This window comes from Natrix helvetica, assembly GCF_964273705.1.
Source record: "Natrix helvetica genome assembly, chromosome: 5".
NCBI classification, from domain to species: domain Eukaryota; kingdom Metazoa; phylum Chordata; class Lepidosauria; order Squamata; family Natricidae; genus Natrix; species Natrix helvetica.
This window is the reverse complement of record NC_138551.1, coordinates 78177006-78197259: the sequence shown is the minus strand read 5'-3', so window position 1 is coordinate 78197259 and position 20254 is coordinate 78177006. Positions and strand designations below refer to the sequence as shown.

The 20254-nt window shown below is 41.7% G+C and overlaps 1 protein-coding gene across 2 annotated transcripts in view; it reads left to right on the top strand.

Moving 5' to 3' along the window:
• The window catches only part of KIF20B (kinesin family member 20B), a 122469-nt gene that overhangs the window by 83966 nt on the left and 18249 nt on the right, over window positions 1-20254 (top strand). For both annotated transcript variants that reach the window (XM_081956478.1, XM_081956477.1), the window contains exons 22-30: window positions 691-813; window positions 1679-1736; window positions 2082-2207; window positions 5077-5216; window positions 6262-6417; window positions 11861-12028; window positions 14481-14621; window positions 19208-19288; window positions 19950-20150. In XM_081956478.1, coding sequence (XP_081812604.1) covers window positions 691-813; window positions 1679-1736; window positions 2082-2207; window positions 5077-5216; window positions 6262-6417; window positions 11861-12028; window positions 14481-14621; window positions 19208-19288; window positions 19950-20150 — 1194 coding nt within the window. The remainder of the gene's footprint in view (window positions 1-690; window positions 814-1678; window positions 1737-2081; window positions 2208-5076; window positions 5217-6261; window positions 6418-11860; window positions 12029-14480; window positions 14622-19207; window positions 19289-19949; window positions 20151-20254) is intronic.

Below are 20254 nucleotides of genomic sequence, written 5' to 3'. Positions count from 1 at the left end.
CCTTTTTTGAACTTCTGACAAGCAAAGTCAATGGGGCGGGGGGGGGGGCAGATTTACATCGCAACATCATTGCTAACTTAACAACTGCAATGATTCAATTCACAACAGAGGAAGAAAGATCATAAAATGGGGCAAATCTCACTTAACACATGTTTTGATTAACAACAGAAATTTTGGGGCTCAATTGTGGTCATTAAGTTGAGGACTGCCTGTACTTCTAATTTGGTTAATCATGCTTGAACATGGTTAAATTGAGTTAAATTGAAGCATTCCAGGAAGAAACTAAACAGATTGGTGTTCCATGGTCATCAGATGAGAACCTTGTTTGAAAGTTTATGGATGGTGGTGGATATTTTTTGTTTGAGTTTTGTTCAAAGCCTCTTTAGGCCAATATTACTGGGCAATTTCCATTCCCACTGGTGTAACAAAAATATCAACTCCCAGATTTTTCTGGCTGTTTCCTTTTTTTCCTTGCAGTTTGTCCAGATCAAGATCTTTTTTTCCTCCCTGCTATTGGAAGTTCTGCTTTCAAAAGATGACACATGTTCCTGCTGGACTTCCTCTCTCTTCTCACATCAATGCTTGATTTGTCCTCCTCCTCTGTAGTTCAAATTGCAACTCAGATATGTGGGGAAAGTAGTGCTTTCTCTCCAACTGGGTATAATATACCTCCATTGAATCTTTTTACAGGTGAGCAGCATGCGTGCTGAAGAGAAATTGCTGCAGAGTAAAGTTAATGAACTTGAGAAGGCCAAAGGCCAGCTAACTCAAGAGCTGGATCTCAAGCAGCGGACGATCCAGCAATTTAAGAAGGTGCCACAGAAAGTTTCCATCTTGGTAACATTATAAGGGGAATGTGGGGTGCTGAAGATGACTTGCGTAACATAACCCTTGGAGGGCAGTCTGTGCTTTGCGCGTGAATCTCCTAGTGAAGACAGTGTTTTCCATGTGAAGCTCCTAGTGAAGACAGTCGGTGCTTTGCATGTGAATCTCCCAGTGAAGACAGTCGATGCTTTGCGTGTGAATCTCCTAGTGAAGACAGTCGATGCTTGGTGTATAAATCTCCTAGTGAAGACAGTTGATGCTTGGTGTATAAATCTCCTAGTGAAGACAGTCGATGCTTTGCGTGTGTATATCCTAGTGAAGACATTTGGTGCGTTGCGTGTGAATCTCCTAGTGAAGACAGTCGGTGCTTTGCTGTGAATTTCCTAGTGAAGACAGTCAGTGCTTTGCATGTGAATCTCCTAGTGAAGAGTCGGTGCTTTGCGTGTAAATCTCCTAGAGAAGACAGTCGGTGCTTTGCGTGTGAATCTCCTAGTGAAGACAGTCGGTGCGTTGAGTGTGAATCTCCTAGTGAAGACAGTTGGTGCTTTGCGTGTGAATCTAGTGAAGACAGTCGATGCTTTGCGTGTGAATCTCCTAGTGAAGATGGTGCTTTGCGTGTGAATCTCCGAGTGATGACAGTTGGCGTTTTGCGTGTGAAGGCTGTGAAGATCCGGAGAGACCCAGTCAAAGACAGACTGAATTGAATGTGGTTTATTGCTCTATGTATTTAGGACTTCTCCCTGCAACTGAGCACAGTGACTGACTTTAGAATTACCCAGTTTTTATGGTTTTAAAAAACTTACAAAATGTTTAGTGCCTATGCCTGATGTTTTTATTTCTGTGTCCCAATCAGGATGATCTAAGTAAGAAGCTGGATGACCTTTTACAGCAGTACCAAGAATCATCTGAAGGTATGTAACCACTAGGAAGGAGACAGAGAGAGAGAGAATGAGAATCAGTGTGGGTATATGTGTCCATGCATCTAAATGTTTCTGCTTCTTATTCTCTCTGGATTTTACCATTTTGTTAATCTATATATTGTATTGATATGAAGTACTATATCAATAAGACCCTTGCTCCTCACATTAGCATGCTTCCTTTCTGCATAGAGCAGGAAGCTGAAGCAGAGAATCACTTGGGTTGGAAAAGTGGTCCTGGGGCCCACAGCCATGTCTCCCTGTTCCCCAAAGAATTCACCTCTTGGAAGGACTGCACAGAAGATTTACAAGAGTAGCCATTTTTATTTCAAACTTTAGATGTACGATGCAAAGAGAAGATTATTGACGACATGAGACTGACCTTAGAGGAGCAAGAACGGACTCAGTCTGAACAAGATCAAATTCTTCAGGCCACCTTAGCAGAGAATGAAAGGTGTACGGCAGGTAAGCCACAATGGAGTATGGTGTGCATTAGTCTCCCAAGTGACCTTATGTAAGGGAGCAGAGGGAATGTCAGTTGGTCTTACCTGATCTGCATGTCTCAAAGGTCCTGTGGGAGGAGTCACAGATGGGTATTCTCACGTCCAATCTGCCCGGAGACTGAGGTTAAATTCGAGGCCACTCCTCTCTACTTCCTCTTCCTTGCTCTCCCAGATTAATTGAAGGTCAAAGTCCAAAGCAGAACCTGGGAAGGAAGGCAATAGGAAAGACAACGCCACACTCCCCCCAGAGTCTGCAAAGTGTTAATTGTGCGACCCTGCTCTCCCTTAGCCTGGTCTGCCGTCGTGGTTTATATGAGGATGTCATCAAGGTAGCATTGTAACCGGACTGGTATGGAACGGAGATGGCCTGCTGCTACAGGTAGCACCTTTGTGAAGGTTCTGGGAGCTGATGCCAACCCAAAGGGGAGGGCCTTGTATTGCTAGTGGACCCTTCTGTATGAAAACCTGAGAAACCTACGGTGATCCGGGGCAATAATATGGAGGTATGACTCTGTGAGGTTAACGGGTGCCCAAAAATCTCCCTGTCTAATCCCCTCCAGGATGGATTTGAGGGATGCCATTCTAAACTTGTGATAGACCAGGCTATAATTTAACAGTTTCAGGTCTAAGATCACCCTCCACCCCCCTGAACTCTTGGGAACGACAAACAAGTTGGAATAAAAGCCCAACCCCCTCCCCCCCTCTGGAACCAGCTCCAACGCTCTGATATCCAGCAGATGCCGGATGGCCTTGCGCATGAGATTGCGCTTGACCGGGTTCCTAGAAGACACGGAATCTATTCAGGGGATGGGAACAGAACTCTAACTTTAACCCAAACCTAACGGTGTGAAGCACCCAAGCATCAGTGGTGATGCAGTCCCAGCGATCCTCAAACAAGGTAAGGCAGCCGCCAATCAGATGATATGAGCCTGAATCACTTGTTTCTGCGGTATGGACGGCCATCTGCCGCCTTCTCCCCCGCAGTTACTCACAGTAGAAGTCTCCTCCTCCTCTGCCCTCCTAATTGCCACTGAAGCCGGGGCTACTATGTGCGGTTTGGAGTTTCCTAGAACCTGCATGCCCATGCAATCACTGCCGCCGATCTGCGACTGGAATCCGCTGCCTTGCTGAGAGCTCTCCCTGGTTTGATGGTGGAGCACCGGCCCTGGTTGGTGCTCCTCAGAACTGGTGGCGGCTTCTGAGTGCCTGCAGCAAGCTGTACAGGAGTGCTGAGCCCCGCGCTCAAGCCACATGCATCTCCAAGATGGCCCCCACACAAAATGGCGACCGCCGACCACACGGTCCAATTGCCTGAGCCAGCTCTGACCAAGCCGCTCCTCCAGAAGCCTCTGGACTGCTTCGCGACCCCCTTGATGCAAAAATGGGGTCACGGATCTCAGCGTCCCCCGGCGCGCTGCCTGGAGCCCCCCCTTGACTGCCCAGCAGCTTGGGGACTCTCACTCACACAGCAGCATGCCCAGCTTGTGCACAACACACAGAAAGAGACAGGGACGCAAGGGAGGGAGATGGGAGGAATCACAGTTGGACAAAGGAACAATTCTCAAGTCCAAAACGAAGAGCCAGTAAAAAACAGTACTCCTTCGGGCCGAGACTGAAATTAATCTGGGAGAGCCAGGAAGTTTAAGTAGAGAGGAGTGGCCTCGAATTTAACCTCAGCCTCCCGGCAGATTGGACATGAGAATACCCATCTGAGACTCCTCCCACAGGACCTTTGAGACATGCAGTTCAGGTAAGACCAACTGACATTCCCTCTGCTTCCTTTACATAAAAATGCCAGGCTGCCTTCGAAGCTGAGATGTAGATTTCAACCAGAAATCTACTTGCAACTGTTCATTTAGTCAACTTGCAAAAGTTCATTTAGTCAACTTGCAACATTTCCTTGACTTGCAACAGTTCATTTAGTGGCCGCTCAAAGTGACGACGGCACTGAAAAAGGTATCCATTTTTCACAGTTACAACCTTTGCAGCATCCCCACGATCAGGTGATCAGAATTCAGATGCTTGGCAACCAGTTCATATTTACGACGGTTGCTACATCCCAGGATCATGTGACCTGACAAGCAAAGTCAATGGGGAAGCCAGATTCACTTAACAACCGGGTTACTAATGTCAACTCCTAAAGTTGCCATGGTGAGAAAAGGGGGGGAGCGGATTCCACGCATACTTTCAGCTAGAGTTGGATCTCAGATTACCGCAACAGACTTGGGAGGGGTGCACCTCATTGGGGAATGTGATTTATGACAGACTGAGGGGAGGGAAGGAACAGGGTAAAGTTCAGCTATAATTCAAATAAGGCTCAGATCTGACTGCAAAAAGGGCTTGCCAAAATAAATGCTCCTAATAAATGATTAATTTGTTTTGCAATTTGGCTTGACAATCAATTAGGGCATTTTTTGGAAACCTGACAACTAACTTATCAGCTTTACTGATTCACTTAAAAACTGAGGCAAGAAAGGTCATACAACGGGGCAAAGATCACTTAATGAATGTCTCACGGAACAACGCACACCTTGGGCTCAGTTGTGGTTGTAAGTGGAGGACTACCTATATAGATACATATGCAACTTGCAGGAGTATTTAGTCATGAAAGTTGCCTCCTTTGTTTCACGTGGCAGGAAATTTGACCTGTCCAATCTCTTGATCGTTTGAAGTTTCATCTTGCACCAGCTGCTTGAATTCTGTGATTTTTTTTTTTGTAGGCAAATTGTGGGCAACTGTCTTCAGTTGCTGCTAATGGGGTTCATTTGGTCTGTATGTCATCTTGTATGTCAGTTGTATGTCAACTTGCTAATGCACTTGTTTCGCTGTAGAATTGAAAGAATGGGAGAGAAAACACCAAGAGCTAAAGGAGCAGAAGAATGATCTGAGGCCGCAAGACGTCAATGAAGGCTGTGCAAAGGACGACAAGTTGCTTCACGAAAAATTAAAACAATTGCAAGGGAAATTGGAGGTAATGCGTCAGTTCCTGTCACATTTAGTGGCAAATATGGGACTTCATGCCAAACCACTTGTGGAGATCATGTGCCTGTTTAATTTGTTTCTCAAAAAAACCCTAATAAACTAGCATTGGTAGTCTTGTCAGAAGGAGGATTTTATAACAACATGATCAAAACAGCATTGTTCTAATTGTTACAAATTTCAATGCCCCACTAACTACACTTAGGTTCTTGGGTAGGAATATATGGGAAAACATATATCCTTAGATGCTGTCAGCTTTAAAAATGGAGGGCTTATTTGGTTTGTATTAACATTGTAATCCAATGCTAACGGCAAGAAGGAAGCCACCATTTTGAGCAGAATTGATTAAAAAAAGAATTGGGACGCCCACTCTTTACTCTTATTCAGCTGAATATTCAGTCTATGAGTAGGATCATGAAGAAAAACAGAAGCTGATTCAAGGCAAATATTATTGGAGATGGAATAAAACCTGTTTCCCTTTCCAATATATGAAAGAAGTGAATATAATGCACCCTATGGATGTGAATGGATGTACATACAGCAAGGGTATCTCCAGGGCGTGGTCGGCAAATTCAAGATGGCAGCTGCAATGGTGCAATCAAAGCTCTGCTTGTTTCTATGTATGTTGGGCCTGCAAACCTGGAATCACACCATTAGAGTTCCATCTTGCTTCTTTTGACCCAACGTGATGAAAAGGATGAAATGACAGCAAATAATGGGCAAGAATGGAAAAATTCCCCTGTGATTCCTTGATTAGAAACAGTTTTCATTGAGACCTTCACTTGGCTTTGTACGAAGTCTGTGTTGCTCAAATTCAGATGAAACAAGATGAGAGAAATGAAGAGACCCTTTTTCTAGAGTTCAGTGTTACATGTGAATTTGATATTTAAACACTTGCTGTTTTGACAGGAAGGCAAGCATGTTTTGAGGGAGTTGGACAGTGAGAGTGGAGATTTTCACTTTTCAATGGTTTTGTCTCGAGAGCATTTTCAGTTCCATTAGAAGAAAAGGTGTAACTCTGATTCCTTTTAAAACAGGAATGCAAAGAACAGCATGAAACAGATCGTAGGAAATGGCTGGCAGAAAAGATGCTCCTTATAACTCAGGCGAAAGAAGCGGAAACTCTCCGTAACAAGGAGATGAAAAAATTTGCTGGAGATAAAGAATATTATGCCAAGCAACTCACAGAAGCAGTAAGAGTGAATTTTTGCTTTTCTTTGTATCTCTGAAAAACCCCAGGAAAAAAGACTTGTGAATGAATGTCTTCCAAAACGACACTTGTTCTCCTCAAGCAATCCAGCTGAGAACTCTCCATAACTCTTCATGACTGAAAATTTCCCCTGTGATTCCTTGATTAGAAACAGTTTTCATGAGACGTTCACTTGGCTTTGTACGAAGTCTGTGTTTCTCAAATTCAGATGAAACAAGATGAGAGAAGGTTGCCGGGAGGTTTCTGTTAAGTAATTAAGCTCCCCGTTAGAAAAGCGAGTATGCAGAGAAGCGTAATGAGAGTGATATGGAATAACACGCACAAACCAGCATACAGAGACACTGAATAGTATAAAAATATAGTAGTTTATTATGTAGAAATATAGAGGTATTCAGAGTCCGGTTAACAGTCCAAGTCATACACGGTTCAGTAATTCAGTTATCAAAATAGTCAGTCTAACACACAAAGTACAGCTAAATAGTAGCAAACCACAATACCTCAAAATATACCTGATCAGCTTCTAACAAAACAGAGAGAGAGATCTAACAACCATTCTGGCTCCCTCTTATGGCTGCTTGAGGTAACAAGCCAATTACATCTGTTAAGCATTTAAAGTAACAGTAAAGTAATCATAGCTTATATACATTGTCAAGCCAAGCCTAGGATTACATCCCTAACATTTTCCACTGAGAACATTCACTGATAACTGACTGAGAACAATTCATGACTGATTGCTGATTGATTTCCACTCTGGGTCACGAGGTGATGGGTGGGGTGCAGCCTAAATACCAATTAAAGTATAAAGGTGGTGGGGATCACCGGATGTCAGCTCTGACAATTTATTCATTGCCCTAGTGCAGTGGTCGGCAAGCCGCGGCTCGTGAGCCAAATGCGGCTCTTTGCACATTTTAATGCGGCTCTTCTGTGCGCCGGGCGCCCGCTTCCCTCCCTCCTCTCGGGCTTTGGAGGGAAGCTTCTGCAAAAGCCCGGGCATGACAAGTCTCCCAGGCTGTAATTTGCCGAGCTGTACGCGCGCGCCTGTTTTCCACGGTGTGGAGCAGCGGCAAGATTCTGCGCGGCGAGCGATGATTCCGGGGGGCATCAGTGGGGGGGCAGGGTCCCCCTCGCGTTCCTCATCTTCCCGGATGGCCCCTGGAATCATCGCTCGCCGCGCAGAATCTCGCCGCTGCTCCACGCCGTGGAAAACAGGCGCGTACGCACAGCTCGGCAAATTAAAGCCTGGGAGACTTGTTGCCACTCGCTGCAGAAGCTTCCCTCCGAAGCGTTCCAAGGGAGGGCTGTAAACTTCCCTCCGAAGTCTTGGGAAGTTCTGAGGAGCCCCCCAAGGCAAAACGCCACTGCCAGGTAGCTAAAAGTACGTCTCTGATTCGTCTCTGTCAGTCTCTCTCTGATTCCCTCTCTCACTCCCTCTCTCTGAACAGAGAGAGGGAGTGAGGGAGGGAATCAGAGAGAGACTGACAGACACACACACACACACACACACACACACACACACACACACACACACAGAGACAGAGAGGGGGAGGGAGGGAGAGAAAGATAGACAGAGAGAGAGAGAGACACACACAGAGTGAGTGATTAAGTGAATGAGTGAGAGACAGACACACCCACATGCACAGAGTGACAGAGAGAGGAAGGGAGGGGAGAGAGACAGAGGGAGAGACAGACAGACACACACACACACACACACACACACAGACAGAGGGGGAGGGAGGGAGAGAAAGATAGACAGACAGAGAGAGAGACACATACAGAGTGAGTGATTAAGTGAATGAGTGAGAGACAGACATACCCACATACACAGAGTGACAGAGAGAGAGGAAGGGAGGGGAGAGAGACAGAGGGAGAGACAGACACACACACACACAAACACAGAGTGAGTGAGAGACAGACAGACAGACACACACACACAGAGTGACAGAGATGGGGGAAGGAGGAGAGAGAGACAGAGATACAGAGAGAGAGACAGACAGATAGACACCCAGAGAAAATGACAGAGGGAGACAGGGAGGGAGGGAGGGAGAGAGAGACAAAGAGCCAGAGAGAGAGAGAGAAAGAAAAAGAAAAAAAGAAAGAAAGTGGGAGAGAGAGATGAAAGAAAGAAAGAAAAACAACATATGACCACAATTGAGCCCAAAATTTTGGTTGCTAAGCAAGAGCGTCGTTAAGTGAGTTTCACCACATTTTCCAAGTTAGCCATGCCCACCTGATCACATGACTGCCAAGCCACTCCCACCAGGTCACATGGCCGGCAAGCCACTCCCACAAAGGAGGCCACACCCACAGAGTAGGTTCCAAAAAAATTTGAAACCCACCACTGGGATGAATATGAACTATATGCCTCTGAACTTGGAAATGAGAGATGTGGGCAGGGCCAGGGAGAGACAAATGAAAGGGGTGACTGATGGCCATCATGGAGGGGGGGGATGATTATGAATTATGTACTCATATGAGAGATGTGAACTGTGAACAGGGCAAAAAGAAAGGGGTGACTGATGGCCATCATGGGAGGGGGGGTGATTATGAATTAAGTGTGCCTAACTATGGAAATGAGAAATGTGAACAGGGCAGGGTAAAAAGAAAGGCGTGATGGCCATCATGGAGGGGGGGGGAATGTGACATGAGGGGGGAGAAATGTGACATGAGGGGGAGAAATGTGACATGGAGGGGCAGAAATGTGACATGAGGGGAGAAATGTGACATTGTGGGATTGACATAAAAAGGGTTGATGTGAAAAGGGGTGTGTGGACATAAAATTGCGGAATATCGTAATCTAGGAGCCAGCAAAATAAGTTAGTGGCCAGTGCGTCATCCACAGATAAATAACAGTGTGTCATCCAATATTACTTCTTTTATGTGATTAAGGATGCCGGTTTGGTGTTGGTGGCTTTATTTTAAAATGAAACATTTTTATAGGTGCCCTGTTTGACATGGCTACAAAGAAAAAACAACGAAAAACGGAAGACGAAAACCGTGAATTTAAAGTGGAATGGACCGAGGCTTTCGCGTTTCAGAACGTAAATGGCTTTCCGACCTGTCTTATTTGTAAAGAAAAATTGGCGCATAACAAAAAATCTAATTTGGAGAGACACTTTACAACAAAACACTTGTCCTTTAGTAATAAATATCCTGTTGGTGATGCAAGGAAGAAAGAGAGTTGAGGAACTTCTGAAGAGTAAAGAAAAATCAAGTTCTGCATTTAATCAGTGGGTGCAGTCTTCCAACTATGTTAATTTTGCAAGTTTTGCGGTTAGTCAAGAGATTGCTAAGAGAGGCAAACCATATACAGATGGCGAATACATAAAACGTTGTTTTATAAGTGCATCAGAAGAGTTATTCAGGGATTTTAAGAACAAAGAAGAAATTCTAAAAAAAATTAAAGAGTTGCCATTGTCTGCTAAAACAGTGAAGGATAGAACAGCCAAAATGTCTTCCAATATAACCAACCAACAAGTTGATGATCTTAAAGTGGTTTCAGCTTTATCAATAGCAGTTGACGAGTCTTGTGACTTAAATGATACAGCTCAAGTTTCACTTTTTGTAAGATTTATGTCAGCTACAGGTCCTAAAGAAGAACTTTTAGGATTATTGCCACTGAAAGGTCAAACACGTGGAGAGGATATAGCAAATGCTGTAATTGGTTGCATTGAAAAATATCATATTCCACTTGATAAAATCGTCTCAATTGCAACAGAGGGGGCAAAAAGTATGACCGGCGTAAGAAATGGATTTGTTGCTATTATGAAAGAAAAAATTAGTCACGAGATACTTACATACCATTGCATCATACATCTAGAAGCACTTTGTGCACAGACATTTCCAGAAGAAATGCGCAAAGTTATGGAATTGGTGATTAAGATGATCAACTCCATTGTAGCTAAAGCTCTTCATCATCGCCAATTTAAAGAATTTTTAGTTGAAATGGAGAGTGAGTACGCAGATCTTCTGCTGCATAACAAGGTACGTTGGTTATCAAGAGGAAACATTTTGAAACATTTTGCTTCCTTATTATCAGAAATCAAAGCATTTTTCCTCGAGAAGGGTGTTCACTATCCAGAATTAACAAACGATCAGTGGATCCAAAAACTCTATTTCATGGTGGATGTTACTTCCCATCTAAATCAGCTTAATCATAAACTACAGGGGAAAGGAAACACAATTTTTTCGATGTTAGAAGAAGTTATTTCGTTTGAAAACCAATTATCTGTTTTTGCTCAAGATTTTGACAGAAAAACTTTGTTTCACTTTCCAAGCCTGTTGAAACATCGGCAAGAAAATAATTCTGATATTGACATTACCTATTTTAAAACAGCACTTTTAAATATGAGGGAAGCTTTTCTCAAGAGGTTTCAGGAATTCAGAAACAGCAAAGCGACGTTGGCCTTTGTTAAAAAACCTCTGGATGCCACTGTAACAGAATTAAATTTTTCTCCCTTTAATATCGACATTGGCAACTTTGAAATGCAATTGCTGGATTTAAAAAACAAAGAACTGTGGAGTTCGAAATTTGAACGTCTTTGTGCTGATTTAGAAAGATTGGAGAAAAACAAATGTGAACTTAGTTCACAGCACAAGTGGTCTGCTTTGAAAGACCTGGAGAAGGATGATATGTTGATTTTTAACACCTGAAGATATGTTGATTTTTAACACCTAGTATTCCTGACTCATATAATCAACTAAAAAAGCTAGCGTTTGCTGTTCTTTCCTTGTTCGGGTCTACATATTTATGCGAACAATCATTTTCAAGCATGAACCTTATCAAGAGTAAATTGAGAAATCGTCTCATCGATGAGAACCTGGAATCGTGCCTAAAATTAAAAACAACAACATACAAACCTGACTTACTCAAACTATCCAAGGAAATGCAAGGCCAATGTTCACATTAGTGGTTGTGACTTTGTCAGTCATTGTCAGGATGTAATTTTCTCTACATTGTAAGGCAAATTTTATGGAATTTAACGTTATCGATAAATAATATTGTTCTAAAGTTTTTGTTTTATTAGTTGTGTTATTTATATCCTCCCGACCTATGTGGATACTTGCATGCAGAATATTCTCAATAAAAACTTATTGAAACTAAAAACAGTGTACCATCCTATGTATTTTCGGTTTTAAAAATGCGGCTCTCCAAATAAATTTCAATCGTGGTTTTGGCGAGATTTGGCTCAGTTGAAAAAAAAGGTTGCCCACCACTGCCCTAGTGCTTTGTTGGTCCGTTCACTTTTCAAACCGTCTCTGTGTTTGGGCTGTTTTTCTTAACCCTTCGGAACCTGACATCGTGGTTGTTTCTGTTTTTAATCGGCTTTTATATTTTACTTTGTACATTTGTAAACTACAAAGAATCATTCATGGTAACCACAACACACCTGTCATCGTCGCCGTCAACATCTCTGCTTTCTCTCCAGGGAAAACAGGTGGCAGAAAAAGACCATGACCTTCAAAGATGGCGGGTAGAAAGAGACCAGTTGGTGGCAGCTCTGGAAGTTCAGCTGAGTTCTCTAATCTCAAGTAACGTACAGAAAGATAAAGAAATGGAGGAATTGAAAAAGATGATGCCGCAATCTTCTGGGAAGGTTTGTAGGGTATTGTTACTCCTTCACAAGTCTTTTTTCTTCGCTATTTTCAATTTGCCTACCATGGGAGGACAGGTGTGGTTAAAAAAAAGAGGAAGACAAAGTTCTTGTCAAGGTAATCAAAGGCCTGCTGCATTTGTACATACATGTATATTGATTTCCTTGCCGTGGCGATCATCTGACATTTTTGACATCTATGTTCCACGAACACTCGTGTCTACCTATTGCCACTTCACAACATTGATTAATTGATGTACACGCCACTTGATTTCCAGTGACAGCTTATAGAAAAAACAAGGGAATTATAAAAGAGTAAAGGAGTGTAGCAATAAAAAAAGATAACCCAGAAAGCAGAGATGGGAAAACAGGGCACCAACAAAACACATATCTACTCCTTGGTAGTAGCTACTCCCATCTTAACTCAAGGCCTGATTGAAGAGCCAAGTGTTCAAGGCCTTCCAGTAGGATGGCAACCACCTAGGTTTTTTGGGGTGGTGGTGGCAAGCTCATTCCAGAGGGCATCTCTGGTGGAAGCCTTTTGGGTAGTATGTTGAGGCCCTGGAGAACAACTTTACCTTCACAAGGAAACTTCTGGAGACAATGCACTCATTATTTGTCAGGAAAATAGACACACCACTTCAACTAATATGATACTAGGAAACATCTGCCTTACGCAGAGATGAGTATAGCCTACGTAGTTGCACAACTAGAAGAACTGATTCCAATGCTGAAGTAGATAAGATGGTGAGTTGAGCAAGGGGGATTTTTGTTCTAATCCTGCTCTCACACAAGCTTGGTGTTTTCTACATAGTCTCTTTTAAGAAATTATCGGCGGCTATGCAGGTAATAGGTTACATAACTAAGCACTGCATTCTCCACATCCTTTGGCTGCAGGCCAAGCTCTTGATATTTAAAGTTGCTGATTGAAAGTTCACAAGAATCCAGTGCGACCTTTGGAGGTACAAAATCACCAGCAGGCTGTATCTCTTTCTTCTCTCTCCAATTCCAAGTGCTTCCACAGCATAGGCTGGTTAGGAACTGTCAGGTCGCTTCCACAACCAATAATAAAGATTGTGATTTATGCTTTCTCGGGAAGCCTAGGTCAGAACATGGGCAACCTGTGAGACCATTAAAACCTCCCTATTTCAATTTCCTTCTGCCTTGAATTACAATGAGCACCACTTACATTAATTAGTATCCTTCTTTTTAGTATCCCATTTGGGTCGGTCCCCAGAACTTCACGTTTGGTCTTCTGAGCTTTTGGACTTAGGTTAGAGACTCCTCAGGGAACTAGCAGTGTGTGCTTAGTATCTTCTTCTTCTTCTTCTTCTTCTTCTTCTTCTTCTTCTTCTTCTTCTTCTTCTTCTTCTTCTTCTTCTTCTTCTTCTTCTTCTTCTTCTTCTTCTTCTTCCTCCTCCTCCTCCTCCTCCTCCTCCTCCTCCTCCTCCTCCTCCTCTTCTTCTTCTTCTTAGTTTTAATTTGCAATCTTATTCTGCTTCCTTGTGCACTACTTAGAACCGTGATGGTGACTCTATGGGATGCATGCTACAGGTGGCACGCAGAGCCCTCTCTGCGGGCATGTGAGCCATCGCCCCAGCCCAGCTCCACCACCCATGCGCGGGTGCTTCCTGCCGGCCAGCTGGTTTTTGGGTCTCTGCCACGCATGCGCAGGTGGTGGGGCGCAAGTGGGGGCCTGTGCACACATAGACGGGGGATTGCAGTGCAGCCCCTTCCCCCCCCCGGGTCTGTTTTTGCCCCCAGGAGGCTGCAGGGAGGCCTACTAGACCCAAAACAGGGCATGGGGGGGTGTACATCCATGGGAAGGGGGGGTCGAGCATGCATACACAGTGGCGCAGGGGGTGCGGCATTGCAAGCATGCACTTTCGGCATGACAAAAAGGTTAGCCATCATTGACTTAGACTCTCCACTGATTGGGATAGTTTATAAATATTGCAAATAACCGAGTAGGCTTATTTTATTTAAAAAATTTTGAGAGAGAATGAGGAGAGATCCCCGTATATACCTGAAAACGTGGTTCTGCCAGCAAGATTGGGGAACTCAATGTGGGATGGAGTCCATTAAATGACTAGTATGAATGTGTGTTGTTGCCGGGGTGGAGGGGTTATTATTATTTTTCTTTTTTTATTATTTTTATTTCTTTTATATTGTGTTTTTATGTCCTTGCAAGCTGCCTTGAACCGACATGTGCAAGCAGGCAGCAAGGTAAATTTTCTAAATAAATAAATATCATCTTAAATTCCCAAAGGAAAACCAGGCTACAGATTCAATGAATAAAGAATATGTTTAAATTAAATACTATTGAACAGAAAATGTACTGAAATCCCCATATTGATCCACACTTTGCTGCATTTTAAATTGTCTTCTTATTGATCCTGTCTGAATCTATTTTGCTAAATATACAATGTCTCTTCCCCCCCCCTCCCCTGTAAAGGAGCACAACATTATTGCTGAAGAATTGCGAGATGATGATTCCAAGGAACTAACTAAGATTGGATCCGAGAATATTGCCTCTGCAGTGTTGACTGCAGAAAAAACTCAGATGGAAGAGTCCAGGGACTGTAAGCAGCTGCAGGTAATGGAGTTCTTCTTAGCCCATGGGGATTTACCTTGAGGTAAAGGAGTGGTGTGGTTCTCTTCCATTTTGAAGGAGAAGGCCTTAGGGTAAAGCAAAGTGTAGGCGGGAGCACATCTACCCTAATAATCCCATGGAAATCCCAAAGGTGCTTTTTCAGGAAGCAATTGGACTTTGTTTTTTTTTTCTTTTGAGCATATTTTGCTTCTCATCCAAGAAGCTCCTTCAGCTCTGACAGGATAGTGGGGACTGGAAGGATTTATGTTCCTTGCAGACAGCTGGTAAGCTGCATCCTTTTAGAGGGTCTTGAGGGATGCAGATGACATACTTATCCCATCTAATCTGCTTCCAACAGCATGCCCCATCTTCCTGTGATAAGTATGATCCCAGGCCAGGACCATGAACGTGGGACCCTAGTTTTGATTATAGATGCCCACCGTCTGCTTCAAGCCAACAAGAAACGGTCAACTCTTTTTTTTTTTCCCCCAAAAAAATATTTTTTAAACAAACACAGACAGAACAAAAAACATAAAACCACCTTCTGTTACAAATTACAGAAAGTGTATCAGTTGGTTACAAGTTTCCTGTGCATCCCTTCCGTAGTCATCACTTACATTCATATCAAATCACATATTTTTAAATCAAATATATATGTAATGTGTGTGTGCGTGTGTGTGTGCGCGCACACACACACACTACTATTATTGTAGAATTATTCTTGTCTTTACTCTAATAGCTTTCATTTCCGAGTTATTATCTCAATCACATACAAAGCTTTGTGTTTTCTTAAATAGTCCCCTCTTACAATTTAAACAGATTCTCATATCAACAATCCAAAATATATATAAAAGATTCATATAATTGTTAAACCTTAATTTGATATAATTCTTTTTGCATCCTTTTATGTAAATTAAAGTAAAATTATATCATGGTATTCCATTATATCCGTCTAAAATAATCCAATAACATTACATCTTTATAACATGTTCTGAATAAAGATTAGTTGTATTCAATAACAAAACGTTTAAACCACCTCTCATAGTCTCCATTTACAGTTCATATAAAATTTCATATCAAACTAATGTATATATACGTTATTATCATTATTAATCATTTATTTAACTATAACTATTATCACTCCATTTTATACATAATATTCTGTTAAACTAAGTTTAACTTAATTTTTATTATAAACTTTCATTACATCAACCTGTATCTTTCCAGTAGTGGTGCAGTCTTATGTCTTTTGCCATTTGTAGCCTTAATATTCTGGTTACTTTCCTAATAAATCTTGTATGTACTTCTCTTTGCATCTTGTTGCTCATTTTGTATTTTATGAAGACTCAAAATCCTCCATCTGCTCCTTCCATCAGCTTGACTGATCCTTCTGTCAAGATTTCTCTCCTTCCATCCATCAATTTTTCTCTCTTTTCTTCTTCTATATTTTGCAATTGGGGGTAAAGTTCCAGTCCATCCATCTCCCTTTTCCATGTTCCACTCTTTCCATTTCCAACCATGCTCAATTTACTGTCAGTATCAACAATTTTCTTGTTTCTTTGCTCATTTTTTCTTCAACTTTTAGAACTCTGTCCTCCAGATTCTTCAGTTGATAAATATCCTCAGTTTTTCCATCAATTTTTACTGTTTTGCGTTCTATATTTTCCATTCTTTTCTCAATTTTCTCTGTTACTACTAGTAATTTTTGGATTTCAAACAATCATTTGCAATGTTTTGATTTCTTTTTCATGATGCGCCATTCTTCCAATTTATAAACACTGCCGCTATAGCATTCAAGGCTTTTTATTAGATTTCAAGCAAGTTCATTATAATCTTTCAAGTCAAGGCTTTGTCTTCACTCCAGCCCATCTGTTGATAGCACTCCCGAGGAGCACCTGTGTAAACAACCTGCGCCCTTCCTACCATCACTCTCAATAAACAAATTGAAAAGCCATGAAGTGTAAATCAAATGATCAAAGAGAGAGAAAAAATTGTTTCCAAGCCTCCAGCCTCTAAGTGGCAGTGTTACTTCTTTTCCTCTGTTGTTACAGCCTTCTTTTTATTCCTCTTTGTATTTCAAATTTAAAAAAGAAAAAAGTTTTTAAGTGGAAAGAAAAACAGTCCCATCAAACGTTGTAAAAAAAAATGAGAAAGGAACTTCTAATCCATAAGTAGAGCAAAGAGTAGAAAGTACAAAAAGAAAAACTAAGCCATTCGGTTTAAAAAATAGGAAACAATTGCAAAAAGAAAGATTACAAAAGATAACACTCTGAGTTTAATATGGCTTAATTTCACCGCTTACTCTCCTCTCTTTCCGCTTTCCTTCCGTTCTGGAGCTGTCCCAACTTCAGCTTTAGGGGCTGCATTTCTGTCGTCAGAAAAAAGAGCTTCTCCTGGATCAATCAGGGACTTTGCGGTGTCTCTGAGATCAGCAGGATATGCCCTTCTCTATCACCGTCTCTGCGGGACGGTTTAGGTCCAAAAGGACCGTCCAGCGGCAGAAATATCGACTGCGATCTCAGAGCTCCAAGATTGCATGTCGTGTCGGCGCGACGTCAGCGCCTCCTCCTGGAAACAGTCCACTCTGACCATGCTGCAAGATGTAGGATTGTAAATTGAAAAACAGTCTGTGAGTTAAAACCAAAGCAGCCAAGCAAAACCAACAGCTGACCACTTCACATACTGTTTTGGAATTTGTCCTGGAGAACAAATGAAATTGGATCTGAGTTCAGGACTTAACACCAGATGTATGCATGAGCTATCAGAACCCCTGCCCATCTTGTAAAGGTCCCTCTGTAGATAAGAAGCTCATAGAATATCTCTGTGGACTGTATTAACGCAAAATAAGAAACGGGAAGTAAATCCATAATTAGCTTTCCTGAAGAGCCCAACACCATAAACAGTGCCCCCCTGCCAGTGGTGATCCAGTAATCAATTCATAGCCATTGGAAGAGCAAGAAACTAAGATTCCTTAGAACAATGGCCCCAAATTTTGGGCACCAGGGACCGGTTCCGGGGAGAGAGTTTTTCCCACGGTCTGAAGGAGGTGTGGTTTGCATGCTCCCTGCATTCCATGGATGGGGTTTTGCTTGTTTGTGTGGCCCAGTTTGTGGCATGCCATGGTTGGAGACCGGCGGTTGGAGACCCTTGCCTTAGAAGATTAAAACTGGAATCTGGTGGTTCTATTTTCCTTATCCAGCATACTTTTTTCTTTTTGTTTCATAAAGCCTTTCCAAAAAAAGAGAAGAGTAGTTATAAATAAATTTAAAAGAGAACTTATTGGCAGGAAGGCAAATCAGGAGGCAATTTAATGGTTGCAAATATCAAGATAATTTTTTTCCTGTCTTCCAGAAACTGGCTTATTTCTGAAAATGGGCAAAATAAATTTTTGTTGACGATTGAACCTTCCCATATATACAATATGAAATATTGATCGTGCACTACTTGTATTCTGATCCCGCATGAATTATTAGTTAAAGTTTAGCTAAGCATGCCAGAGCCTACTCACTTAAAAAATATTGGAGCAGTTTCTCTAAATTGAACAAAACTCTAGTCTGGTTAACTTTCAACTATGCTTAGTTTGGAAGAGAAGGATTAGAAAGGATTAAATCAGCACAACACTTCTTTCTATTAGGATCTTTAGCAATTGTTCTTTGTACTCTCCTAAATAGGTTAAATTCCTGAATTAAAGACTATTAGTGGTAGGTTATTGTTGTTAAAAAAAAATGTGTGTGGGTAAGGGAGAAAAACAATGCCCACCATTTTTTAAGAAATATTTTTGCTTTGAGGGTCTCAATTTACTCCTGCAATCAACTGGGGAAGTCACATTTAATGTCACTAAAAGGGTATAGCTGAATTTATTTTTTTATTTTTCCTTTAGTGGAAGAGTTGTGGAGAGGAGAAAACAAATAGTTTGGGAGGCAAACTGCTCACATTTTTCATCTCTTCCAGTGGCTCAGAATTGTTTTGCCACATTTGAGCATCACAGTAGCCAAATGTTAGCCCTGCAATTCTTGGGTTGTTTGGGGAAGAATAAGAATAGAAATGGGGGTGTTGTCTTTCAGAAGTCTCCCAGTCATTATCCCACCTGAGACAAAAAATAATATTACCCCCAAGTGACCTATATTTTGCTGGATGTGGTTGGCACAATACTAGAAGTCACATATAGTTTAGCAATCATCTGTTACCAGTTGCTTATGCAGACAATTTTGGAGGTATTAGAAGAAAGTGGTTGCTTTATCTGATTATCTACAGCAAACTTCCAACTTACCATAAAACTTTTTTTAAAAAATGTTTTTCGTTCCAGGTAGCCTGACACATTCAGGTGCCATTTTCTCAAGCAGACATAGCCCATAATTCTACAATGCAGCATACGTTATTTTCATGATTGACAAAACAAGGTACTTGGAGCAGGAGATAAAGTTGCAATGGAGTGGTATTCTATTAGGAAGATATTTCAGCATGTGGTCACCAATGTGGTAGAAATCAGGTTCCTCATCTTGTCCTCTTATACCACTGGTGGCAGCAAAATCATGTGTATTTCTGAATAATGTCGATTTTAAAGTCCCATCAAATTCTTTCTTCCACAGCTTAAAGATAAACAAACTAACTTGTCAAATGGCTCATTACAGCAAATGTCTAGCAAGGTATCTTCAGAAGATAATATTCAGGTAAGCCCCTACCTTGTTTGGTGTATGGTTAGGGCATCAGGCTAGAAACTAGGAGATTGTGAGTTTGTTCTGCTTTAAGGGGGAAAAAACCATCTGGCTAACCTTGGCCAGTCATTCTCTCTCAGCCCTAGGGAAGAGGAAATAGCAAATCATTTCCAAATATCTTGCCAAGAAAACTGTAGAGACTAGTTCACACAGTTAGCAGGAGTCAAACAATGATTCCAAGATTTTTTTTTAAAAAAAAGGGCCCATGCAGAAAAGATTGCATTTTTCTCAATGGCATTTAATCCTAGATATAGAATTGAGGCCCAAAGCATTCTGCTTCTTGCTATCGGATTTTGCTGCACTGAAAGATTTATTTATTTGACTTATCAGATATTTAGTTTTCAGATAAAACTGGCCTTCTGGGAGTAAATCGCTTTAGCTTTATTAATGCACTTCTATGCTGCTTTTCAGTGTTCTGTCCTCCAGTAAAACTGACCTACTGCAAAGATTTGAACAATGACAGTGTGTGCAAAAGAGTCACTTTTTTTTAGAGATTTCTGTTCAGTTGCTCACCTTATTCTCACCAAAATTGTTTGTTTTCGTCCTCATTTTAAGAGCAAAGCAAATAGTTTTTTCCCTCTGCTTTCTATTTTATGTCATGTTATTGTACTTGTAGGACCAACCAGATGCTGTCTTAGATTCTTATGAAGTGTCTTCTGAGAGTGAAAAAATTAGCCGCTTCCCAAAATCTGAAATGGAAATTCAGTTTTCACCTTTGCAGCCCAATAAGATGGAAATAAAGCATCAAGGGAGTCCTTCCACTGTGACTCTTAAGGTGCCCAGGACAAGAAAAAGGAAGAGCTGCACTATGGATGAGGTATCATGTTTGGAAGAAAGCATATATTCTTATTATATTTCTTATACACTTCTGGAAATAGTACTTCTGAAAGAAATCTAAAAAGTTGATTGTTAAATCACCGA